Source organism: Corvus kubaryi, unplaced genomic scaffold, assembly GCF_017639235.1.
Source record: "Corvus kubaryi isolate FWS band 111438036 unplaced genomic scaffold, C.kubaryi_AGA036_p1.0 split1-37296, whole genome shotgun sequence".
Classification (NCBI taxonomy): Eukaryota; Metazoa; Chordata; class Aves; order Passeriformes; family Corvidae; genus Corvus; species Corvus kubaryi.
The window spans coordinates 8,902,775-8,930,323 of NW_024582075.1; the positions used below are offsets into that span (position 1 = coordinate 8,902,775).

The 27,549-nt window shown below is 36.5% G+C and overlaps 1 protein-coding gene across 11 annotated transcripts in view; it reads right to left on the reverse strand.

Moving 5' to 3' along the window:
- Positions 1-27,549, reverse strand: part of ADGRV1 (adhesion G protein-coupled receptor V1) — a 318,059-nt gene that overhangs the window by 57,910 nt on the left and 232,600 nt on the right. For all 11 annotated transcript variants that reach the window (XM_042012970.1, XM_042012977.1, XM_042012975.1 and 8 more), the window contains 2 exons: positions 20,946-21,103; positions 10,097-10,218 (listed from right to left, as the gene is read on the reverse strand). In XM_042012970.1, the coding sequence (XP_041868904.1) occupies positions 10,097-10,218; positions 20,946-21,103 (280 nt within the window). The remainder of the gene's footprint in view (positions 1-10,096; positions 10,219-20,945; positions 21,104-27,549) is intronic.

A 27,549-nucleotide genomic window follows, 5' to 3' on the forward strand; every position in this document is an offset into this window, starting at 1 on the left:
AATCGAGGTGCTGGAACTTAAAAAGTTGTTCTTAATTAGAGTCAGTTCTGAAAACAGACCGAAGTCACTAAAAATTTAGGATACACTATTTTGCGTGCAAGATTACACCAGTGTGATTATATAGCTGCTGGATCAAGGCCAATATGCACACAGACAATAGATGATTGATAACATGTGAAATACTTTCAGGCTTCTGAAATAAGATTTTCAAAAGCCTGCTTACCACTTAAGCTTTCTTTTCCTACTACTATCATATACAGAATTCATCTCTTGGACCAACGGGCTTAGAAATCTCCACAGGATCCCAAATAATGCATCACCAATCCCTTTTACAATAGCATTTAAATTGCTCTTGTTTACAAAGTTAGCATCATATTTGCTTTTTTCAGACCTGTATTATATTGCTGATTTGCATTTGTCCTGAGATAAGTAATACACTCATCCCAGTTTCTACTTGTTATGTATATCTATCTATATCTATATCTATATCTATATCTATCTATATCATCTATATCTATATCTATATCTTTTCAATTTATAGCAGAAATTCTTTCACTACTCATATCTTACTGCATAATTCAGCACTTAGTGTGGTTGGATCTCATATAATCCATATTAACTCATTCTGCAGACTAAAGCTGATCTATTTCATTACTTGGGACTCATAGGTCCTCTGAATAAACAGTAACACCTAAATTTCTGTAATAAAACAGATATAATAGCATTTCTTCTGCCATGCTCACAAGGAAAATTCAAGTAAAGATTAGTATCAAGAGCCAGTATTACTATTTTTTATACTTTTCTCATTTTATTTTGACCATATTTTTTCCTTAAATCTTTCTCCTTCAATTTTGCTGAGAAACTGTATTTAAATACCTGCCTATTAGTTGAACAGATTAGCTGCTTTTATTTTGTCCAGGTTAGCAGATAACGGTTTGGATTAGTATGATAACTTCAATATATCCAAACCAGATATTATTTATAAGTATCTGATCTTTAATTGTAAAACTGCTATCTAACTAACAGGCTTCTAGTTGTCAAAATCAAAACACAGTTAGAATATAAGATGCAACTGTACCATTGTTGTAGATGTATAAAAGTCTCCCAGCCTTATTTCATGGATTCTTCCTTCATTCTATTCCAAACCACTTTTGAGTTAAAGACAATCTATTTTCATATCATGCCACTCTTTCAAAGAATCACTGTTTCTTTTGGCCAACTACCTTCTCTTTAGTCCACACCGACACCTGGACAAGAGGATGCAGTCTTAAGCGGTGTCAGAGGAGTTTTGGGCTGGACATTAGAAGTTCTTCAGAGAAAGAGTGATGGGACATTGCAATGGGCTGCCAAGGGAGGTGGTGGAGTCGCCATCCCTGGAGGTGTTTAAGAAAAGAGTCAGTGCCATGGTCTAGTTGACAAGGTGGTGTTGAGTCATAGGTTGGAGTTGATGAACTCAAAGGTCTTTTCCAACCTAAATAGTTCTGTGATTCTTTAGAGGAAAGCACTTCTAAAAAGAATCCATTGAAGAGTTTCTTTTAGGCTAATTTTGTCCTGTTCTGGACACCTTCTAATTCTGTATTTCCTGGGCTAGCAAAGTCATTATCAACTGTACTTAGGGAATTGCTCCGTCCTCACTGTAAAATAAACATTTGCAGTGCATGTGCATACAGATTAATACCAGAAATGCTTTTTTTAAACTGCTGTTAGGATAAGCTGCCAAAGACTGGTCTCACAAATGGCTTCTAGATGATTTTAACTGTGTCTAGGGGAGCAAACTTGTTGAGCAGCCTATATTTTTTTGGAGTTTGGAACTCCTTCTGAACTCACACTGATGGCTGTATGCAATAACTTTTTACATACATGACAGGAGTTCTTTCCTGTATTATTCTATAAGGACCATGTGATTTGATTCTATAAGGACCAAACTGATTGGATTTTATTTTTCCCAATCTGTACACATTTTTCACACCCCTTCCTGTGCTCTTCTCTTGCCCATTCAAAAGTCATCTACAAATCATGGCTGTGTGGTGGTCCCTTAACTCATATTCCTTCCACACTTATCAGATGGATGACATTACAAAAAATTAAACAATTTCCAAATGTGACACCTCTTTAAAATGTATTCTAAGTCAAGGATACAATAAAATATTTAGAGGTCTTTATGTTGCATACACTTCAGAGGGGGAAAAAAGTTAATTAAGTCAATCTTTACTGTGTTACTTCATGAAACACTTAATGAAATCTTAGGTTATCATGGTTTCTGCTAAAATTGCATGTCATTAATATGCTGAGTAATAATGAAACTAAGAGAGAGAAAATCAGTAGAGCATTCATTTTTCTGCAGTAGTTGCTTGAAGGCCACTGAAGCTGCACATAAAATAAGGAAAATATTACATTTTTTTTTACATGAATTTTACAATCTCCCAAACAAGGCTTCATCTGTTTTTATTATGAAGAAAAGGAGAAAACATCCTTCTCATACTGGTGAAACATCAGGCTTGTACAATATAGAGGGTTCTTGTGCAGGAAATGTGTGGGTGGAAGAAAAGGGAATGTTTTTTTCCTAGAGGCTATTAAAACTTCACATGCATTTATTTAATAGAAAAATTCAGATCAGCCTCCATAAGGCAACAATGTTCAGCAGGAAGATATGTATGCATAGAGAACACTCTGCAGTGCGGAAACTTAAGAAACTGAACCTACTGCTTCGAAGTCATTCCTAAAGATAGCTAAAGTCTTATTTAAACTTTCTTATCTATATAATTCCCAGATTTTTGGGGTTTATCATTAGTTCTGTAATATTTGGTGCCTTCCTAAAAATGGGCTCAGTCCATGTAACTGGTGTTCATTTATCACAATGAATGGGTTGTGAATAAGGTTTACCACATGTCAAATCATAGAACCACAGAAAAACTGGCTGGATGGGATGTCTGAAGGTCATTCAGTAGACTCAGAGGGTCAGTCCATTAATCAGGTATCCTTGTCTAGGTGAATTTTAAAACCCTACAACAGTGGAGATTCCAAACTGTTTCTTTGGGAAGCAGTTCCAGTTCCCTACTTCCATCTCATGAATTATTTTTCCTGATATCCAGTCTGAACCTCCCATACCAAAGTTCTGTGGCCATACCCTTGTTGCTGTTACCTGGAGCTATGAAGAGAGTAGAGAGGAAGAGTATGACAATGTAATTTTTTAACCACCTTCCAAATATTTGCATGCTGGTATTACATTGTCCAGTGGCGTCTTCCTCAACTGACTAAATAAACCTAGCTTCAAACACTGTTCAAAGGACATGTGCTCCATCCAAAGGACATGTGCTCTGACCACTCTTCCCCTGGACACCGATAGTTTCTCCACCTCTCGTGGAATGGAGATTCAAAAACTGGATGGAGTTTTCAATGTGTGGCATCACTCTGAGTGGACAGGCGTGATAACTCAATCTGCTGGATAAATTCTTTCTGGTGAAGCCTGGTATGTGCTTTACCAAATTTCTAAGAGGAATTTCATTTTCCCTAGTACTGTCAGTCCCCAATTTCCTGAAGTTATGCTTTGCCTTCCTAAAATTTGAGAGCAATGTTATCTTTTTCCTTGCTATCATGCTTATCCTCAGTCACCAAAGCATTTTTGGATCAAGCCCTTTCAGCCGTATCAATTAATGGTCTTAAAACAGCAGTAAAGAATATAGTAGCTTGAATTTAAAGGCAAAAGAAGAAATTGATTCTACATTATAATTATACCAAGATACTTCTTTTACCTGAGTTATTGGGGGAAAAAAAAAAAAGAAAATGAAGGAAAAAAAGCTATTTATCATGACAGAAAGAGATTGGTAGCAATGCAAAACAGAAGATGAGTGATTTCTTACAGATACCAAACTAACTTGAGTGTTATTTTATTCTTCACAGTAAGAAAAGTCAACTCATATTAACAGAGGTGGAAAATGAAAAGAACACACCTGATCCCAAGTCCTTTTAAGTGGATATAGTTCCACTGATTGCAGCAGTACATGTTATAGCTGCATTTCTTACTTGTTATGTACCACATAGTTCTGGCCATTACTAACACCTCCCAAGGAGAATGGTTAAAACTACTTTTTCACCTTCTATTGCAAAAAATTGATGATAAGAGATCTTTCCTGAAATATATTAATAATGTAAAATTCTTAGACCTTCATACACGCTGAAAGATTTAAAATGTTTAATTACTGTATTTGTTTTTTAAAAAATATATTATAGTCACATTTTTCTATTTTAAGTGTCTCACTGAAAAGTCTAAATGCTTTTTCAGTGATCAGTTTTGAAAATCCAGTAAATCAAAGCCCACTTCAATGCACTCTTTCACTGTGTATTATTTAAACACATTATAGACACAACTCTAAACACAAACTACCCTTCTGACATCAACTTCTCATGTGTATTTGAGAGATATTCAGTTCTATCCTAACAATGCTTCCTATGTTTACCTGACACTGCCCACTTTTTTCTTTGTTTTGTCTTCAGCTATAGACTGATTTTGGGTCCGTTATGTATGGACTTGAATAGCTAAATGGAATCTTTTACCTTAATTTCATAAGTAATTACAGGAAAAATGTGTTAGAGTATGTTTCAGGTGGTAACTAGGAACAGAGAGGACTCTTCTTTAAGAAAGAGGTAGTAAACATAGAGAAAGGAATATAAAATTGTTGCATTCTCTTGATTCACTGGATAATCAAGTCTCTTGGACAGCTTTGTATGTTTGCACAGCTACTATAATGCACACCAATGCTACTGTCCAATCAAGATTACAACCCAGAAGTTTAGCTGATGTCAAAAAGTGCGAAGTCTCAAAAGTTACAAGCTTTCTTTATTTGCTTTATTGTAGCTATTTTTACTTTTAAAAAAAATGCACATACTGAAAAAACTTTCAAGGTTAAGTGAATGGCTCTACGTATACTATTGTCTTTCCTTCCAGGTAAGAATCCAAGCCTCCGGAAACAGCTTTATTGAACAGATGTCAAAATGCAGATGTCAGTTGCTTTGGATGTGTATTTTATTTCATGTCTGGGGTAGTATTTGAATTGTTTGGCCTGTGTTTAATTGTGTTTGGCTTATGCACTCAGCTGACAGAAGATTTGGTTGGACTGTATCTACTTGAACAAGCATATGTCCTTTTCTTGATACCCTTGATATAAGTTGTAGTGTTCACCTCATCTTTGAGATGAGGCATTACTATGAGGCCTTCATTGCCGTTTGCTGGGCTTATTTGTAGTGAAGAATCACTTTCTGCAAAATCTGTAGGCAGCCTTTTACAGCCTGCCACATTTACTCGCATCTCATGTCTGTCTAGTACTGGATCTTGTTTAGTTTTGTGTGGCTTTGATAATCTGAACCACTGCTTGGGATCTCCTAGTCTACCTCTGACTCATCAGAGCAGACATTTTCAGAAGATGTCATGAGACACAGGAAGTGAGCCTATTTATAGCAGTGGTCCTCTCTGTGTTCCCTGGTTACATCCCAGAGTTGAATAGTATGTTCTAGGAAAAAATACATATTTCATTTGAGACTGGTACTGGCATGAGCTTTATAAACTGTGTACTTTTGTTTATACTCTTTGCTGCATAATATAATGCAGCTACTTATAAAACAGTGTATCTTTACTCACTTTTTACTATCACAATATGTGGTCTTTTTGTAACTTTATTTTTCCTTCTAAAACTGTGTCATCTTGATTCCTCCTACTATTTTTTTCTATTGTTTCTTAAATAGGGTATTTCTCATTATAATATTTGGGGTTTTTTTTTGCTCACATACCTACTAGTTTTCTTTGATATCTTGTCTCCTTTTCTACTCAAGCTAGCCTTTCCTCCCATTCTGCCTTCTCCCAGCTATTTTAATTATTTTAATTAATTATTTTAATTAATGAAATTTGGTGAACCTCATCTTCTCCAGTCAATGTCGGGTTTGTATGTGCACCTGTTCACTTGTTTTCTGTATGCCCATATTTCTTGTTAAAGGCTTTTCAGGTATTTGTATCTGAACTTCTGACTCTTCCCCTATTGCAATCTACTACAAATAAGTTGACTTTCAGAACTTTTTTTGAAATTTGTCTCTAAACTGAGACATTGTGTTAGGCAAGTCAGCCCATTTGCCCAGTTTGGAAAACCACCAATCAAGTCTTATTTCCAGACTTTTCCCATGTTTCTTGGGAAGAAGTATTTTGCATGTAACACTGAAGCTAATTACACGGGCATGAGTTGTCTGGTATACTCAAATACAGAACAGGCAGACTTTTAACCTTTACCTGCATAATCCAAAACAAACACATAAGGATTTTTTGAATACTGTCATTAATCATGACATAGATACCTACTAGCTGCCATTTATATTTTCTCCTGATATAAAATTCCTGAAAAATTGAGTTTTTATACTGTTGATGGGTAATATCACAGTATTTCATAAGATTCATGTTTCAATTCAAAATTACGTATTGAAAAATTTAATTAATTTATTGCTGAGAGAGGAGAATGGTGGGGCTTATCACAAAGAAACTGTGACTGGGGTATATCTATGGCATACCTAATACCTTGTAGTTTACAGTGTAGATACACCCTAAGTTAAAAAGATAGAGGATGGAAGTGTGTCATGCAGTTTGCTGTAAATATAGCCAAAGAAATATCTAGATTATACATAGAAAGTTGGCTGCAGGTAATAGCCTAGGAATGGGTCTAAAGCCTCACTTAAATCCCTTTGCAAACAATGGAGAGATCCACCCACTGCTCTGAATTTGGATCCATAGAATGCAAATATGCTGCTGTTGACATCAGCCACACAAATCAGAAACACTCCCCTCACTGCATGAAAAACATGTTGATCATTTAGAGGGGTATAGTGCATGCAAAAGAGCTTGTGAAATCCCAAACATTGGAGAGAAGTACTCAAGATAGCAGCTTATTCTTTCACTCCTGACCCCAGAAAACATATCTTGTGAATAAATCCACACTGACAATCATAAGCTAAGAAAAGAGGTAAATGTTTTTTCTGTTCCACAAGGGAGAAGATGAGGAGCTGAGGCTTTTCACGTAAGAGCAACAGGTTACGTTTGTGCATCACAGATGCTGTCTGGGTAGGACAATTAGGTGCATACTGCTAAGGAATTCAAAATACCAGATATCCTAAAGACCCTTTTTATTCTTTTTCTTTCATGGTTTTCCAAATGTGCTTTTTGTTTTGTAAATCAGCTACTGCCCTTCCATACAGCTATTTGCATGTTTATTCCTGAAGTTACAGGGAAAGGGTTGCTTTTCCCCACCATGCACTAGAATAGCTCATACTATAAACTTGTCTCCGATGGGAACTATTTCCTGCAGGAAGTGCTTGGAAACAATTTGTACTGAGTGGATGACTTTTCAAGTGCATTTCCTGGGAAATGCATGTCATAAGGCTAAACAAACACAATGGATAACATTCAGCGTCCTTTCAATCTCCTGTGTTGAATCCATTTGGACATATAACACATTTTAATGGGTCACGTTATGCTTCGTTACCCGGTTCATAGCTCCTGAGCAGCAGGGAACCAGGCCTCTGCTTCTTGTAAACTATTTCATGTCCTCTTTTCTATAATGAAAAAGCTCTTAATGAACAATTAATTACTTTCCAGCTGAAACAGGGCTTGCTGTATAGTAGAAATGCTCACCAATAAATGGTAAACCCACCTTTTATTGCAGAAAAATGACCTTGTTTTAACAATCACCAATTCTGAGAGCTGACAAAGACATGAGGATAAGATGCCAACAGAATGCACTACAAAGATAACTAGTTTCTACTGTTATCATTATGAAAATGCATTATCTGCTATCAAGTCCCATTTCCTTTCCCAGTCACAAGCAGATGGGCTGAGATTAAATCTTCAAAGGACACTGGACATGACATGCCCATGGGCTGGATGATCCTGGCCTGTAGCCTGGCCTGTAGATCAGAATTACTCTCAGCAGGAAGTGTGTACTCCCCAAGACCACCCCCTCATCAGTGGGAACATGGTCTAAAAAGCTTTCTGAAGCTATACCTGCCTAGAGCAAAACCTTAACTTCCTTTCAGTATTTGTAACACATAATTTTGTTCTACACAAAGAGTTTGCATACTGATGTCTTCTCTAAGTTAGTTGTATCTGGTTATTTGAGGAAACACATAGATTAAAGAAATCTACAGACTTTTCACCTTGTTCCTTCCCCGTTTTTCATTTCATGCCACATGTCTGGTCACCTGAATCACATACCAGTTTTTCCGTTTCTTCACTGGATAAATCCTAACTTTAAAAGAGGAGAACATTCTGTATAGGATGGTTATTTAACATGTAGGGGCATTTCAGGAAATACTTTTCAAACTTATTTTATTATAGAGAGTTACAAAGCACTGAACATAATCATCTACTAAAACAAATTTAAAAACTCTAGTACTGTGAAAGAGCTACTCTATTTTTTAAACTTCTCTCAGGGTACACAACATCAGAAAGCTCTTTCCCTTTTCAATATATGGTAGCTTGATACTTTAAAAAGCACTTAGTAAATAGTTTTAAAATGTAGTGCATACAGTTCTATTACGTTTTAGGTCACAAAAATTCAGCAAAGGATAAAAATTGCTTTTAAAGCATGGAGTATAAGTTATTGATCTCCTCATAGCTGAAAAGAAAGGTTTTTTTTCTACTGTTTGAGTTGGAGCTCCAGACACATCTGTTTTAATTTAAAATAATAAACAGGAAGAGACTATGCATTTGAAATGTTTTCACCTCCTTTGAATAAAGAAAAAAATTATTTTATATTTCAGGTTTTACTGATTCTCTAGGGCTAGAAATAACAAAAATAACAGGTTTCTTTTCCTAATGTGGAAGACCAATACTGACGTAATTTGAATAGAGATGCTGCATTATTTTCTGCAGGGCTGTTGTCATATACAATTATTTCCCAGATATGAGGAACTAGCAGTAAGGCAAGAAGCCAAAAAAGACCACATCTATTGGTGAAGCAGAGCCAATATATGTCAATATATGCCAATATATACAGAACAGTTAAATGACAATATACACAGAAAAATCAAATATATTACAGGGAGAATAAGGTGCATTTTTTTCTCAACTTAAAAAAAAAAATATTTCTGAGATGCAATTTTGAAAATATTCCAATACTACATAAGAAAACTCCCACCTTTTGAATTTATAATAAATCTATTTTGTGAAAATATGCCTTTTTAATTAATTATTTTTGTTTGATGGGCTATAAAGATTTTTAATATTGGGAAATAAAAGGTATCACAGAGATTTATATTATAAAAAGAGTAAGAAGAGCACATTTGAATGCAGAAGAACTTGCCCTCCAAAGATCATAATATATAATTTTACATTTTCTGCTAATTTCACTGTTTTCAGATATCAGAGAGATTTTCCCATCTGTGATACAATAACCTCTATTCTATACATAATTCTGCAGTGTGCAATATGGCATTAAATGCAGTTCAATGCACTAGAGAGCCCAGTGGAAACACTTACATGTGTAAAATTTTGGAAATGGTTATTTACATTTTTTATGACTAATGATGAACATTTAGTCTTTATTTGGCCTTTTTTTCAATAAAAGTTATTTGCTTTACCAATATATATGTTATATGAGTTAATCCTCAAGGTTCACCTCTTACAATGGAAAAAAATTCAGTCTTAGGGCTATATAATATAAAATATTTGGATTATTATTATTATTATTATTGTTAACATCTACAGAAAATTTAAATATGCAGTGATTTTGCAAAGGCTGTAGATACTTCAGTTTTACTGGTATAATTATCTCAGTAACACTTTACATACAGAAGCAAGCAATTTTCTTTCTGAGTGCATTAGCTATGAAATTAAATCTCTGCAGTTATAGTGCTATTGTTTAAACACAATGGATCCCTTGCTTTAATATACGTTCCATATGTCAGTTTGAGAAATAAACAGAATACACAATTAACACTTCCACATTGTCACAGTGAGTTATTCGATGTTGTTCACCTGGTGAGGCCAAAGTGACAAACACGTGAGTGGAGAAGACACCCCCAGGCCTGTGAGAAGACCAAAGGACCAGGTGCTGGCTCTTACCTGCAGGCTGTTGAAGATGATGAAGAAGACTAACATCCAGAGGTGCCGGTAAGCCATGTGCAGTCCTCCCCACAGCCAGGTGACAGAAATCAGAGCAAAGAGGTACAAGACCAAGGGGATCTCTGCAAACCACAAACACAGGATTTCAGCTGGTGTGCCCTCTGAAAAACACTTTTTAAAGCATTACTGACACAGGACACGGTTTTGCTGTGTCTGGCCCACCTTGGAGCTTGTTCTCCTGCCCTAGTTGGGTGGTCCCAGTGCTTTTAGGACCCCATCCTGGAATCAGAAAACCAGCAGGAGGACACTGTCAGGGGACAGAGAGGTGTGAGGGGCAGAGGGGGCACAGCTCAGCAAACCAAGTGGTGGGAAGAGCACACATGGCATCAGAAAATATGCTGAACTTTGGAGAAGAATGGAAGAACTCTTGGCAAGCTCTGGAAATTTTGAGAGAAAATGGATTTCTAAGAATTGAGAGGAAAGGGAGAAAAGGAAAGGTATTATGGATACATAACCAGCCCCAGCTCTGGCCACTTATAAGGTTGTAGGATATTCTAAGAATAACTTATTCTTTGATTTGTTGTTATTTTCTCCTTCAAGTCATATATAAGACATCTGACCCCATAAATAAGAGTGACAACCTCCTCTCAGCCCAGGAGACTCCCAAGATAGACTTTGAACCAGTTAATTTCATTTGCCTTTAAAAATATGTGCAGAATCTGTCTTTAATCATGCACACATACATCCCCATTTTATGTTCCTCACTTTATTTATAGGATAAAAGATTTAGGGAATGCTTGCAGGAAGATGTCTGCAGGGGCAAAGTTTGCAATAAGGAAAGCAAAAGTTAGTTTTCACCCCCACATGTTTCTCCTACTGACAAGAGCCAGCCCCTGTGTTGACCATGTTTGTAGCAGAATTCAAAGTCCATGTTTGCCAGGTCTGCACACATTGGGGCAGAGGTGGTTGGCTAGGCATTGCTCTTCCCCACTTTAGTTAGGCAGCATCAGCAAAGACTGGGGATATGTTTTTGACAGGCATTATTCCAGAAGCAGCAGTTTGAGAGCCCTTTAGCTGTTTTGTTTAATACTGTACAAACAGTAAGGGCCTTAGAATGTAGACAATACCCTAAGTCATACAAACACAATATTTTAACAAGAAAAAGTATAAAGATGCCTGCTTTTTGCCACATGCTGAATATTGTTACAGTTTATGCTTCTGGTTTTTTTCTTAATTGGTAACAATTGCCTTGTTACCAGTATTGTAAAGAGCTAATACAGAGTTGAAACTTTGGCAGCTTTTAAAGCCTTGATGTTTGAGTTCTCTATACCCATTTGTTGAATTTTGATCAAACAGAAGCTTAATAATTAGAGTGAACATATCAGAAAATAAGCAACAAATTACTTTAAGTTTGTAAAATCAGCATTGCACAAAGGAAAAGGATGCCAATAAATAGGCTTGATACGAACCAAGATAGTCTAATTATTTGTAGTTTTCTTCTTATGAAAATAAAAGCAACAACTCCCTCCCAAAAAAGCCCCAAAGGGTGATTCTGAGTAGATGAACCTTCACTGACATAACTTTTACTCTAAGTCCGAGTGCAAGCAGGTGCCTCTAGACTACTTGGATAAGACTGATGTGGAGAAGGCAGCTCAACATCACTGTGATGTAACTGAGACACTGACAAGCAGTTCTGTTGGGTATTATATAACCCAACCATGCTGGGTTTTGTGCAGTTATCACACCGCTTTTTAATACTAGGAGTGATGGAAGATTTTATTTAAGCAACTGGTAGTCCACACACTCCTTAAATACATATAAATGTATGTGTGCATGTATATGTCATTGTCCTGACTGTTCGTGTCTTTCCCAGAAATATCTCGCCTTTTCCTTACCATAAGCCTAAGAAACACTGACAGAGTTGACAAAGTCAATACAGATAAATACAGCTTATGCAGCTCTAGTTGCAGTCTTTCAGAGTTTGAAAACTTACCATAGTCCAGCTTGATATTTGACTACATGAAATTATGTACATTCAATTTACGAAACAACTAGATGCATCCACTGTTTGTCATTCCTTCCTCATTGTTGAGAAAAGATAATTTCCTTATTAACTTATTTATAAAATTAATTTTTCTGCAATGCTTTCTGTTCTGAGGGCTGCAGTACATTGTAGTAAGTTATTAAGGGTAGTAAAATTGTAGTTTACTACAGCAGGGGAGTTCTTAGAGTGAACACAAAATTTTGTAAGTGATTCACACAAAAACAATGATGGTGAGAATTTGAAAGACAGGCTGCAATATTTTCATGACAGGTTTGGACTAGATTACAAAAAGCATGAACCAGGAAAAATATAAGGATGATGTAAAAAATTAATTACCTCAAGAACCTAACCAAGAACCTAAGAGGAACTGTACTCAGTATATAAAAAGTTTGCCTGGCCTTGCCTTCACGAAGGGCCAAAAAAGTTGGCCAGATATGATACGTCTCCCAGCAATCCTCCTATTTACAACTCAGGAACTTCCTTAACCAGATCCAAGGTTTTTTTTTTTTCTATTTAGTAATCTTCAGGGGACTTTTCTTTCACAAAATCATGTTGAACCAGTTATAGTGAACTTTGATGGTTCAAAGGAATTATCAGTGCAAGGAACTCTACAGTAACATCATAAGACTCAAGTAATAAAATGCCAGATTGCCCAGCTGAAAAAGCCATCAGCCTTATGTTTGCTGTTTAGTTTCCTTATAGTAGAAGCAAGAACAAGAAACAGCAGGAAACAAAACATGGAATGTTTCCAAAGAGTTATGATTTCACCAACAGTGTTTTTAAATTTGTAACAAACTAAACCCTCACAATTCTATATTTCTGAAATAAATAGAAAATAAATTCTGAAATTAAAAAAAAAGACAAAGAAAAGTCTTTACTGGTGACAGTTTAAAGTTTCATCCTCTGTTGCATTTTAAGTCATCTGAAGATGTCCCTGCTCATTGCAGGGAGGTAGGACTAGATAACCTTTAAAAGACCCTTCCAACCCAAGCCATTCTATGATTCCATGGTTTTTAATGACCTACTGAGAAAAATAATTTCATGATGAGGCTCCTATGTCTACACCCACACCTACTGCAACCTAAGAAGGCTGGTTACTGAGGTCCACAAAGAATTTTAACTCCACAGGACTGTGGTTCAAGTCAGTCTCTTCATGAATTCTTCAGAAATGAGAACTGCAACACTTGTCACATTCATGTGCCTGAAAGGATTGGAAAAGTGGTGATAGACACTAAATTTTAGAACACAGGATGAAACTGCCTAAAATTTATTCATAGCTGGGGTCTAGATTTTGCCAGTTGAATAGTGCTGCTTCAGACACTGCAGTGAAAAAAAAAAAATTCCAGTACCAAATGCATCCTGTCCATTGACTGCCTTTGTATGCACAATACAAATCTTTTGGAAATCATGGGAAGGGGATACCTGCCAGCTTCTGCGTATGAGAGCACTAAGAGCCATATGGCCTCCTGGTAGACCAAGGCTGGGAAGATGAGCAGCATTGAAGAAGAAAGTAGTGGAAGCAACTGTGAAGAGGAACAAGAAGATGAGGAGGAGCCTTGCACCATGATGCACTGTCATACTTTCAATAGCTCACCTAACAGCAAGTTGAAGATTGAGGTACATTCATACATGGCATTGTAACTTCACTAATGAAGGGACAGTTGCTATGGTTAGCCTCTCATCCTTGTGTAGTGCCAATTGACTATGAATGAATAGTTTGATGGTACCTTATACAACCTGTTTTACCAGGCAGGGAAGAAGTGATGAAAACCTCCCGGACAATTTCAGTCAACAACTGCTCATGGTGCATAGTGAAAAGTTTTTGAAAAATGCCTTCCTGTTTTGTAGGTTTTTTACATTAAAGTTAGGAACAGCAATGAACAAGCACTTAGAGAGGAAAACTGCTATCTTAATTAACCAACAACTCACTTAAAGGCATCAAAGCAGAAGTATAAGCCCTATGAAACCTGAACACCGACCTTCCTTCCTTCCTTCCCTTCCTTCCTTCCCTTCCTTCCTTTCCTTCCTTCCTTCCTTCCTTCCTTCCTTCCTTCCTTCCGAATTCCTTCCTTCCTTCCTTCCTTCCGAATTCCTTCCGAATTCCTTCCTTCCGAATTCCTTCCTTCCGAATTCCTTCCGAATTCCTTCCTTCCGAATTCCTTCCTTCCGAATTCCTTCCGAATTCCTTCCTTCCTTCCGAATTCCTTCCTTCCTTCCTTCCTTCCTTCCTTTCTTCCTTCCTTCCTTCCGAATTCCTTCCTTCCTTCCGAATTCTGAATTCCTTCCTTCCTTCCTTCCTTCCTTCCTTCCTTCCGAATTCCTTCCGAATTCCTTCCGAATTCCTTCCTTCCTTCCTTCCGAATTCCTTCCTTCCTTCCGAATTCCTTCCTTCCTTCCTTCCGAATTCCTTCCTTCCTTCCAAATTCCTTCCTTCCTTCCTTCCTTCCGAATTCCTTCCTTCCTTCCTTCCGAATTCCTTCCAAATTCCTTCCTTCCTTCCCTGATATTAGTGAAAAAATTCTCCAGAACAACAAGTCTGAGCAACGAAAAATGATAAATCAAATGAAATTCAGAAAACTGAAAATTATTGAATAATATTAGTGCTCTGAAGTGTAATGCAGAATGTGTCTTTGCAGAAAACATCTATATGATTTAATTGTGGAAAAAAAAGAATGAACTGTGCTTCCATAATATATGAAATGTCTGTATTCTCATCACAGTGCTGGTCCATATTATGTCTTTTTCTTTCTTTTTTTCCTTTTGTTTTTTCTTTTTTTTAATAAATAAGAAATTCAATAAATGAAGCAATTGAATAATACAGCTTTAATTATCTTCTGAGTTTACCTGTAAATATGTACTATGTGTCTTCTCTTTAGGCTGTTAAACTGCAACTGATAATGGAACATTAATTGCTTTTAACAGTTCTTGGCTAAACATGAAGGCTTACAGCAAAACCTGAAAGACCTTTACAGACAATTTTTCCCAGATAACTGGGGAGAGTGTGTTGCTTCACAGAATTTCCACAATTTGTGGGAGACCTAAATTAGTAAAATATTTACAGGCTATTGCTTAAGAAGTCATCAGTTAAACTTAGCAATGTAAATATAAAAATGCCACAGAAACATTTTTTTTAAAAATAAGCTTGAATAACAGTGCTCCAAATCCTGCTGGCTGTTTTCAGTTGTTTTTGACAGCTGCAGTAAAAAAAAAGGAGTTTGGTAACAGGATTTGTGGTCAAAATTAAAAAACAAACAAACAAACAAAACAGATTTCTCTCATAAAGTTCAGAGAACAAAATAACACCACCAAGAACATGCAATCAATAAATCATAACAAAACCACTGATTTCTGACTGGGAATGTGCAGAATTCAACAGTATCAGATACTGAAAACCAGAAAGATGGTATCTCCATGCCCATTAAATCCAACTGGAAAAAAATGTTCATTGATAGTTTGTAGAAATAGGAAGTAAAAAAACATGTTAAAATATTATTTTTTGTTAATTTATATTTTTTGATCTGCTCCTCCTCGTGGCAAGGAAAACTTTGAGATTAAAGGATACTTTCTAAAAGAAAAGCCTATTAAGCATAAGAAATACATCACTGCTTCAAAATCATAGAAGACTAGCCTCTCTAGCACTAAATTTCAGGGTTTTGGCAAACTTTCACATACATCTTTAAGACGTTATAATAAAATGAAAAAGGAGCATTTTATCATAGCTTATGCTATTATTGTTATGCAAGAAACATGGCAAATCCCAGAAAAGTAGCAAATCAAAAGAATAAAGAAAAATTTGAGCCTATGTATCTCCACATAACAAAATTATTTAGATCCATTATTAAAAATATTAAATGAGTGCTAAATTTGCAACTACGCAGTCACAACTCATGTACCTGACCTTGCTTCTGCAGATTTCTTTGAAGGAAAACAGCTAATTTGGACACGTGAAGCACAGTGGAAGCAATCTAAATTACATGAGTGAAGATGTAGTATTTATGTTATTGTCTTATTCAGATCTTAGTTATTTATTTCAGCTTCTAATTATGCTTGTGCATTTTGTCCTAACAGTATTTGTAAAAAATCTTGAAGGCAAAGATTTGTTTTTCTCCTAATTACAAAAAAGAAAAGCTCCTGGAGCATTATGAAGACTAAAATATTATATCCAGTGTGTGTGATGAATACTGTGAATACTGTCCATAACTCTTAGTTCAGAAGTAGCCAATATCTGGTTCTTGATTTCTAGATGCATATTGCCATTTCAAGATGAAAGCATTCCTGCAATTCACTGTTCATTTGATTCTCTTGGGTACATAATATTTATCTTATGAATTGAGATAAAGATTTTAGCATCTATCTTACAGGATAGGGAAGACACAAAACTACATGTTTAGACATACATTCTCACTTGCAATCAAAAGTCCTGTCCTCAACATAATTTTCTGAGCACAGAAGCATATTTGGAACGTCCTGCACTCACATTTTGTGGGTTTACTTGTTTCTTGAGAACATCAGATAGTAGTAGGTATAAGCAGATTAGTTACCATGTTCTGTTGTGACTAGGAATTGCATACTGCTAACACAACAAATATATTTGGAGATTGGAACTAGACGATCTTCAAACCCTAACCATTCTATGATTTTACATTAAAGAAATTTATATGAAGGAACATGCAAGTAGGTAGTTAAAATTTTACAACTAAGTATCTAAGGCATTCTTCATGGAGTTCTATTTTGGCAACATGAAGTTTTAATCTTTACATTAATTCTTTTACAATTATGATATCTGATGCAGGTAAGTTCTATTTCATATTTAATAAGTAGGGCATGAAAATTAAGTTAGTTCAAGATTCATTCAATAATGAAACTCATCTATTTACAATTATCAGAAAAAAATCAAGTTGTTATGTTACATTTTTAAATATTTTTGTGAAATTGTAAAAGGTTATTATAAAAGGTATATATCATGTATATTGGATTGCTGTCTTGTTACTATTCATTTTCTGTATTTGCATAGTAGGACCTGTCACTAGTGGCATTTCACAGGGCTCCATCCTCAGCCCCATGCTCTTCAACATCTTCATAAATGACTTAGACACAGGACTGGAAGGGATACTAAGCACGTTCACAGATGATACAAAACTGGGAAGAGCTTTTGACTCCCTTGAAGGCAGGGAGGCCCTGAAGAGAGACCCCAACAAATCAGAGCACTTGGCAACCATCAACCATATGAAGTTCAACAAGGGAAAGTGCTGGATTCTGCACCTGGGATGGGACAACCCTGGATGTATGCACAGACTGGGAATGAGACACTGGAAAGCAGCGCCATGGCAAGGGACCTGCAGGTCCTGATCAGTGGCAAGTTGAATATGAGTCAGCAGTGCCCTGGCAGTCAGGAGGGCCAAGCATGTCCTGGGGCGCAAACTTAAATATTAGTTAACGCAAAGGCTGTTTATCCAATGAATGCTTCTGATTTGTCTCCTGTCAAGGCTAACTTTTGAGAAGGTGTTTTCTATATACAGCAGGACAGTCAGCCAACAGAACATGTTTACTGAAAGGCTGGCAAACAGAACCAGTACAAAGTAAAGACACTTTTTGAGCAAACACAATTCCTATCTCTGAATGAGTACACTAGACGTAGAGTTAGCATTCCTTGAAAATCAGCTTTCACAGTTTTTTCTACCTTTCGCACTTTTCTTTCCAACATTCACTTTTGAGAAGGAAGAGCTGACTGCTCTAAGAGATAACAAATTCTTGACTCTCCCACTGCCCTTTTTTGAGCTCTCTACTGTTGAGAAAAATTCCCTGAGCTAGGTAAACTATATCAATCACCATGTTAACCAACATGACCAGTAACAGAGCAATTCTGGAACAGTAAAAAAGAGCATGAGAGGGCAACCTCACATATTTAGTGTTCCAGACAGGGTAATGAGAAGTGGGCATATTGCTCAAATTAAGATTTGATATATTTACAAACCCTATTTACTTGTGTTTATTCTACACTACAACCTTGTTTTAATCATATTCTTTTACACTGATGGCCTACTCACAAGTAAAGAGTATTAACACCCTCTTCGAAGATCACAGACCACTGCCAAAGGAATTGACAGCAATTACTGAAAGCAGATTTTTGCTGGGCTAGCTGTCTTTGGGCCACGGTGTTTTCTTGAAACTACCAGCATAGGGTATGAGATGAGAATTTAATTAAGGGTACCCAGGACAAATCCAGAGGACTAGGAAGAATATATGCATGACAGAAAAGGAGGTACAATTAAAAATGGGCTTCTGTGCACAAATATAAGTAAATAACCCCTCCAATTATATCTCATAGTTTTGCAAGAAAATATTTATCTGTCTACAAACAGATCCTCTTTGCAGCTACCAAACATTTTCTTTTACGCATATATGGTGAAACCCAGCATTGTTATTCTGCGCTTGGGAAATTAAAAATACACAAGAGTATCCTTTAGTGTGGGTAGCAATAAACTCTCTGCTCCTAGGACAGAAATAAATAGCAAAAAACTGTGCTGCTGACTAAGTTCAGCAAGATGTTTTACAGAATTTACAGAATTAACTCTAATAGCTGCAGAAGAAAAATGTGGTGGCCTTCTATAATGGAGTGACTGTATTGGTAGAAAAGGGAAGAGCAACTGATGTCATCTGTCTTGAATTTTCTGAGTCCTTTGACATAGATAAACTGTTGCTTGGTGGCTCCACCTTTCCCCTGGTTTTGGATGAAACAGAGAGAAACCCTGGCTTATTCATTGCCATAAGAAAACAGAATAATCATGGATGTATGTGCAACTTAAGGAGGCAACATTGCCAAAAGACCTTCCTAACACATAGTGTCTTGTAAGCCAGAACTTGATGCAGGCATAAGCCAAGGCTCCCTCTATGTTTCAAAAGTAAGATATCATCATGAAGCTGATTGCAGACAACTTTGCTGGTGTGAAAAATGTTTCCCACAGCAGCCATTTACATGGCTACAATAACACGAGCAGGAGCAGCTCCCAGTGATTTTGTAAGAAGATAGAATCAGCTGAGTCAACATCAAGATTCAAGAGTTATAAGTGGATACTGGGCCTTACCACTGCAAACTGCCTTTGAATATGTTTTATAAAGTACTATATACCCATAAGACATTAAAAAGACTGTAAATATACTACCACAACCTTTAATTTCAGAAGAGGAATACTCAGTCAAAAAAGTCAGAGGCCTTTAGTTAACAGTTATTCTGTTACGTAGTTATAGGCAATGTTACAAAGTACAGAAATCACCACGTTTTCTCTCTAGAAGCTTACCCCATAAACACAGCTACACAGAGACTGCTTATACAATCTTGGGCACCATAAATTGCAGGAGACAGCTTCTTTTCCTCTTTAAAATCTGCTCCCACTGTCACTGTATGGAGTATTTCATTTGTGCTTACAAAACCTCTTTGGTAGCAAAACAGCAGTTTGCCTTGCAGGTGGACAAGTAGTAAAAGTTACAACTGACTTTAAAAAAAAAAAAAATCTTACTGAACTTTTCTGTTCCCATTTTTTTTTCTTTTCTTCTGAGATTTGGCATTTTCTAGATTCTGTTGAAGAAAGGAAATGCCCAGAATCCTATGCTAAGTCAAAGATTTGTTCCAACCCTACTATTCCATGTGTTTAAGTCCTGCAGTTATAATTTCTTTTAGTACTTTCTGCCATTTTGCAAGACAATTTTATTTATCACATTGTTTCAATATTCAGTTTGCTATTTTCCTTAGTTTAACTGCTCTGAGACAAGCCTTAACCCTCAACATATTAATAAGGAATATCCCTAGAGATACCCAAACAACGTAAATTATAAATAAATTAACTGAATGACTGACAAGAGGAGCCACCTCTGTGCATTTATATCCGAGAGAAATGAAAGAGTGCCACTAAGGTCTTGAATATCATCAGACCTTATCCAAATGCATATAGGTCTTAGTCAAGCAAACACTGTGTCATTAAAAAGGACCCCAAATACAAAAAAATGATTTGCACTAGGTTATAAAACTCATATTCTTTTTAAAAAATACAATGAAGACAAAAGAAATATTCCAAGCTTCCCACAGAGTGTCCTATTATTATTAGAGTATTGGTCTAAACTGACGCAATTTTATTTTGGGAACATTGTTGTACTTGAAATTGTTCTGACGGAGGAGGCCAACTGAAACTTCCTGTTTTGCACAAGACAGATCTTTCCTTTCAAGCATGTTTCAGTTGCAAATAGCATAGGAAGTATCAAAACAGAAGCATTAACTCCAAACAGTCCAGTGTACAGCACATCCTGTGCATGGCTTTGCAGCTACCAAATACACTGCAAAACACAGGGACTGAAGCTGTGCCCATCACTTGGTTGAGCATCCATAGGTTATCATGCTCTGCAAGTGGGCAGTCATTTCACCTGAGCACCCCCAGACTTCCTTGGGACAGGATGTTCAGTATCCCCAGCCAAAACCTGGCATGGGGACACAGTGCTCCAAGCAGGGCAGTGCTTTGTTTTATTTCTGTTCTCTTTAGCTACACTAAACTTAGTCACAAAGCCAGTGATACTAATTTCTTGTTCTAGGTTTTACACATTTTTATTCCCCTCAGACCGTTAAGCATCTGCATAACTTTTATCATCAAAGTACTTTCACAGACTTCAAAGGGACACTAGCAGGCCTAATCTTAAACTAAGTGTGTAGGTATCTACCGAACTATGGTTTCAGGTGGGGTTCTCTGAACTGGTGAGAACAGTCTGTACTGCTTGAAAGTACAACTTGTTTGCACAGGGGTAGCCAACAAATCATACCTGCTGCATTTGTTCTTCCTCTGAAGATATCGTCATATGCCTTCCATTGAGGAGTCACCTGGTAGGCGTGGATGAACACCACAAAAACCACCACCAAGCACATTAATGGCACCAGAGCAGCAGTGAAGAGAGCAGCATAGGCATTTGGAATGAAACACCTGATGGAAAAAAAATGGAAAAAAATGCTGTTGATAAACATAAGAGACACCTTGAAAGGCCATAAAGAGAATTTCAGAAACAAATATTTTTGAAAAATGATGTGCTTTACGAACCACAAATTCTTTAACTCTGTTCCCAGAGTAACTTTGATAGGTCCCTTTGTGTTCTGTTGGTTCTTATCATCACATCTTAAGGAGTATAGCTTTTGCTCTTACAGTATGCATGTTATATTTAGCCTAACCAATGTTGGAAAAATTTAAACTTGTAATTATATTTTAACAAACTCCATGCTGCTATATTCATTTAGAGTGATCATTCTTAGTCATCAGTTTCTAAAAGGACATTATGCAATTGTCTATACTTAGCTCCTGAAACCACAAATTAAATTTTGAAAAATATATTTTTAAAATAAATGAACGAGTCCTAAAGGCAACATAACTATTCCTTCTCAAGTTCTTGGAAATTACATGTCATTTGCTCAGAGAAGCCAAATCCTTACTCCCTCTTCCTTTTTTCCCCCAATTGTTTGGTCTCTCCTTGCCTTTTTCATTTATGTAAGGTATAATTATTTTTAAAGATGTGTGACGAACACGAATTATCTGTGAAAGAGTCAAATTATGCATATATGATGATGACTTGAGGAAAATGGAGATGATAGTTAAGGAGAGGTCTCAAGGGTATGAGAGATCAGGGTTTTCTGTTCTCTCCCTGGAGACCAGTATGTGCTTTACAGCCACTGACCTACTCTAGAGATGACGCACAAAAGAGCAGCCCAAGGGACGGTGCAGGAGTCAGTATGTCTAGAGATTATGTGGTCACTGCTATCCCTATTAAGAGGGTGTAACTTACCCAACCCTTCTGTTTCTCAGGTCAGCTTGTCTAAGTAAGCTCAGAGTTGATGCTGATATAATATATGTCTAGAGAGAGGCCTAGGTACATGTTTCACTGGTATACCTGGTATAACTTCTGGGTTTGCTTGTGCATACTTTCATACACTGCCAGAAAGTCAAGATTGCATCCCTTGCTGTCTCTTTCAGAACATCAGTCATGCGTACTCAGTGAATCCCAAAACTAATTTCCAGCACAATCTAGAAACCTTCCACAGCTCTCTGCAGAATGTAGAGGCTTGGTCAGACACCAAGCTTAGATACAATCTGATAACGTAACTGAGCAAGTAAGCATCAAGGAAAGTAGGAACACAGAACTGCAACTAAAAGTGTTTGTACTTTCCTCACAGAAGAGATACTTCAGTCTTTTACTCATCTTGGTGGCCTTCACTGGACTTTGACTGTCCATGACTCTTTTGTACTGAGAAGGCCAGAACTGAACCCAGCACTCCAGATGTGACTTCATAAGTGCTGGGAAGAGGGCAGGGATCACCTCCCTTGACCTGCTGTCAATATGGTTGATATCGGACACAACATCCCATCCATTTCATCTTTCAAACTTTTACTATTTCTTAGGTATGAAAGTTATTTTTGTTCCCCAAATTCATTATTGAGTTGGCACAATTAGCACTAAGAAATGAAATCATATTACCATAATCTATGCTGCTTTAATAATTATACCGAAGGCAAGAATATTAGCACAAGAACAGTCTTCTTTAAAGTATTTATGTTCTGAAATCTGTATTTTTTTTCATCTTGATACATTTTTGTATTTCAAAGACAATATATATTCTCAAAACCTACCTGAGTGTCTTGAAACTTTATTGGGAACACTCCATTATATTCAGTTAACAAAAGCGGTATAAAAATGAAAACCCACAGAGATGGATCACTTTTACTAATACCCCCAGGTACTTGCTCTAAAAAATACACTGGTAAGTTATGTAAAGAAATACACAAAGCTGTATTAATCTTCAAAGCTTACTTTAGATTTTTTCCTTGAAGCAATGGTGAGCAATTCAGTGACAACCACATCATCCTGTAAGATTTATTCATATATAGTAATGTGATGATATATGTTGACAGATACATTTTAAGATGGAAATCATATAGGATATCATTATAGGGACCAACTGCAATTATTTATTATACTTAACACTAGGGGCACAGCTATTATTCCATTACCATGACACGTTTGTCACACAGAATTACTGTGTGTTGTATATTACTAGTACTGGATAGGAATACAAAAAAAAAATACCCCAAAATATCAGCTAAGTTGATGCTTCAGAACACAACTACTCTACTTAAAAAGGCCTATATAGACTGATGTGGAAACTTAAAAAACTACATCATTTCAAACTTTATTTGTCTGAAGATGAGCATTATTTCCTGCAGTATATTCTTTCCAGTAAGTTCCTTTTTTCTTTTTTATTTTTTTTAAGGCCCTAGATTTCTTTTTTAAGTTTTTTGTTCTGTTTGTTTTGAATTTGAGTAATAGCAAAAAAAAAAACAACCAACCAATCAACCAAAGCCATACACTAGAATACTGCCTTCTGCAAGAGAGACAAAAAAACCCCAAACTGTTAGCTTCTTCAGAGATTGTAATTTTATTCCAAGGATTCTCTGACTTCCTAGGAACACTTCCTCTTATCAAAATGTATGTTTTTTCCCTGACTGTTTTGAGAATTTTTGTTCCCAGCTTAGGTCTCTTCTAGATTTGAAAAGAAGGCTATTTAGCTTTTGTGCCAAGCTGCCACAAGTCTTGCCCTTCTTGACTATTGTTATCTGACTGAAGGGTCCATCTTTGGTTCTGTGGTGACCACTCTGTTCTGACCACTGACTTTGTTGTGATGTCTAATTTTGTTTTGATTGCTATAAATTTTTGTGTTAACTTTGCGTGAGGACTTAAAGAATGCAATTCCATGTCTCAAAACACTGTGCCCATAGAAAAAGCCATCACAACAGGAACTTGAGATAAACAATGTTTTATAGAAAGCTGATAACAAACTGATGGAATTTTTAACCAGCCCCCATAAATTCTTGTATTTTCAGTTCATCAATTTTTGTGATTTTTTTGTGTTTTCATTGAGGGGAACTTGTTGGGACACCACATATTGGTAGGATCATATAAGACAAACCACTTCACATACTGTTAGTTTCATTTTTGCTGAGTTCATTTCATCTTTTTACTGAAAATAAAATGGTGTGCAAAAAGCTTTTATCTTATGGATGTATTATTTTATTTCAACCCATTGAGAATTAGAAAATTGAACCTAATTTAGCATGGTAGTTGGTACAAGAATTTATGCAAACTGGGATCATGCAAACATCTATTAATCTTCCTAGTTCTGCCCCAGAACGCTTTTTTTATCATGACTTGGCAAAATTTTTCAGAAATATCAGAAATATTAATAAGTAACTTAAATGATCTTAACAAAACAAAAGAAAATATTACATGGAAAATGACTGAGTACCCCTTCCAAACCAGAATGAGGGGGAGCCATGGACTGCAAATGGGTCATGGATAAAATACAAAAAAGCCTTTTACTAGCTCTCAAGACTTGTTATCATTTTTGGAAATACTTGTATTTTCACATGAATATGTCAGATGTACTGTTAGGTTTCCTAGCATGTGTCCTAAGAGAATATTTTAACCTCATCTCATTTCCTTTATCTATTCTAATCAACATGGTAACTATAGTACACTGTGAGCCACACATGCTTCCAACTTGTGGGTGCGATTCACTGTAAGAGTAATTGCAAAGGAATGTAATGAGAGCAATTTGCCCACTGAAAAAAAATAAACAAAAAGAAAAAAGTTAAAAAAAAAGGAAAAAAGAGAAAAAGGCAACAACTAAATTTAAAAGGGAATTAATTTCACTTATCACCCTATCAACAATTGCCACAGCTTTTATTCTGTGTAAAAATTACATCCACAATGGAACTTGACTCTATTCTCTAGAACTGAGTATAGGCTTGATGTAAAGATGTGTTTGTCTGAAAATGTTTTTATATGAGAGCCCTTTTCATATGAGAACTTTTTTGTATTGTTGCCCCCGTGGGACAAGAATGTGCGTCCCTTCCAAATCAGAATATTCTGTAATTCTGTGATTATCTACAAAATTCCTCCAACTATATGTTGACATGGTTGAGAAAGAACCCTGCTTTAAAGCCTTGAAAGTACATGAACACACATCCTCAACAAACTCATTTGCACTTGTTCCAGTGTGCAAAGGTAATCAATTGTACTACGAGACCTGGCCATACCCCTGCGTCTTGGCTGACTGAGAAAATGCACGTTTTAGTATGTGACATGTGTATGTGCTTGGGATACCCCGATATGGAATTTAAAAATCAACACTTGCTGTGTAATTCTATGGCTAATTTCAAGCCCCAAATGTACTTGATAGACACCTGAACTTGCAAGACAAGCAAGTTTGGGGTGTCCTGATGTTTGAAGATGTTCTGATGAAAAGTGACTGAGCGTAACTCTGCATGCTGGACTAAGGTGCAGGATAGTGTTCCCATCTATTTGCCCAAATTGTGTCTTTCACTATTCATCAGCAGGAAGGATATGACAGGAACTTAGTTCTCCTGAGCAAAACTGAGAATGGATCAGTAATATATGTGCCCCAGATATGGTGGGGCAAAAGATAGGTTTTAGGTTTAAGGTGAGTTTTACACAGAACCAGTGGCTCTTAGGAAATATTACATGGCAGGTACGTGCCTTCAGTAGTGCACCAGATATGAGTCAGAGATCTTGCAATTCCAACAAGTGTCAAAAACGTCTTTACAAAGTCGGTTGGCATTAGATATGTTACTATTAAAGAAATAAGGGGTATACGAAATGTTAAGTCTTACTGAAAATGAAGGCACTATTACCATTCACAATGCAATGTCATCAATTGAAAAAACCTGAGCCAAAGTGAAAGAAATGGTTAATCAGACATCAGAACTTTTCCAATCACTCCAACCCTAAGGTTAGCTTCAGGAAATTAACCCCAGTGTCTGGCTAAAGTCCATATCCTAATCTTTGGGACGCACAAATTGGGAGCTGTGGCTACTGAGAATTGGGTTGATGATTGCAATTGGATTTGTATATTTAATTATTGGAACAGCTGTTGTACACTGTATGATTACTGGTATTGTTGCTTCTGTTGTTTCTGTCTTTCCTCCCTTGTCTTTTCTATGTATTCATCACCCTCATGGATAACCCATGAACTGAGGAAAAGTCTCTGGAAGACAGTATTTGAGCCATGGGGTGGTGTGAGGACTTAAAGAATGCAGGCACCTATCTCAAGTCACTGTCCCCATAATATAAGCCACCACCAATGGAATTTGAGATAAGCAGAGATGGCAAAACAGGAAGACATTAACTCCAGGCCTAAGGAAGGTGAAGATTTGGAATTAGTACACCAGACAAAATTCCACTGTGCAGACCGTGGGAACTTAGGACTTATCTGGACAAAAAATATGCACAGTGAAAACTGTGAAAAAGGATGCACATGTCAGCCAAAGTTGTGGAAACGGCATCTATGCCCCATGGATACCCTGGACTCAGACTGTATGGAAGGGATACCTCCCAGTGAGCAACAGGGAGACCCCCACCACTGAAGACCAGGGTGTAGAACGACCAGCAGGATGCTGCAGGAATCCACACAGTGGTGATATCTTTTTGTCTTCTGCTTAGTCTCTCACACTCTTTCTCTCCTCCTTATTCCTATCCCCCCCCCCTCCTATTTCTTTCTGTCTCTCTATCTCACATTTACTGTTAAATTAAATTTACAGTACTACTGACTTCAGTGTATGGTCTCATTTACACCTTAATTTGGGCAGAAGCATCTTTTATAATCAGATCATAATACCTTGATGGTAAGATATCCCCATTGGTTGTTTCTCTTCCACTACTCTTATCTAAACTCATTGAAATTCATCATCTTCAAGACTTCCCCTTTTATCTTCCCAGTCTCCTATTTCACGCATGATGTCACTTTTCCCATAAACACTACTTTACTTCCATCTCAAATGTTTCTAACATAACAGAACAGAACATAAAGCACATTTTCAAAAGCCCTGTGTATGTCTGTACCTATGAAAGGTCTGTCATATGAAAGAGGCTAGAAAAAAAATTAGAAATAATTGTCTTTAGTATGCTTTTCCTCCAAGGTATAATTCCATACTAGTATGTAATGATTTGTTAATCATTTTACAACTGGAAAAAACATAATATTGAAACAAATCAGCAATTTTTCCTTCAATACAAATCAACAAGATATTTAATTTACATATCTTTTTTCCCAGGCCTAGAATGATGAAAAATAGCTTTAATATATAAAACAGTTTTCTCATTGATGACTACTGCAGATGTTCATTTAATTTAAATTGATACTTTCAAATACAACAAGCATGGAAAGGCTAGGGGAAATTAAGAGACATCTTTGCCTGAAAAGATGTAATTTTAGAAAGTCATACATTTAAATCTATACATTGATAAAAATTACTTCATTTATCAGCCAGCCAGAATCAGTGCTTTATCCTGACTTTCCTTTTTTCCC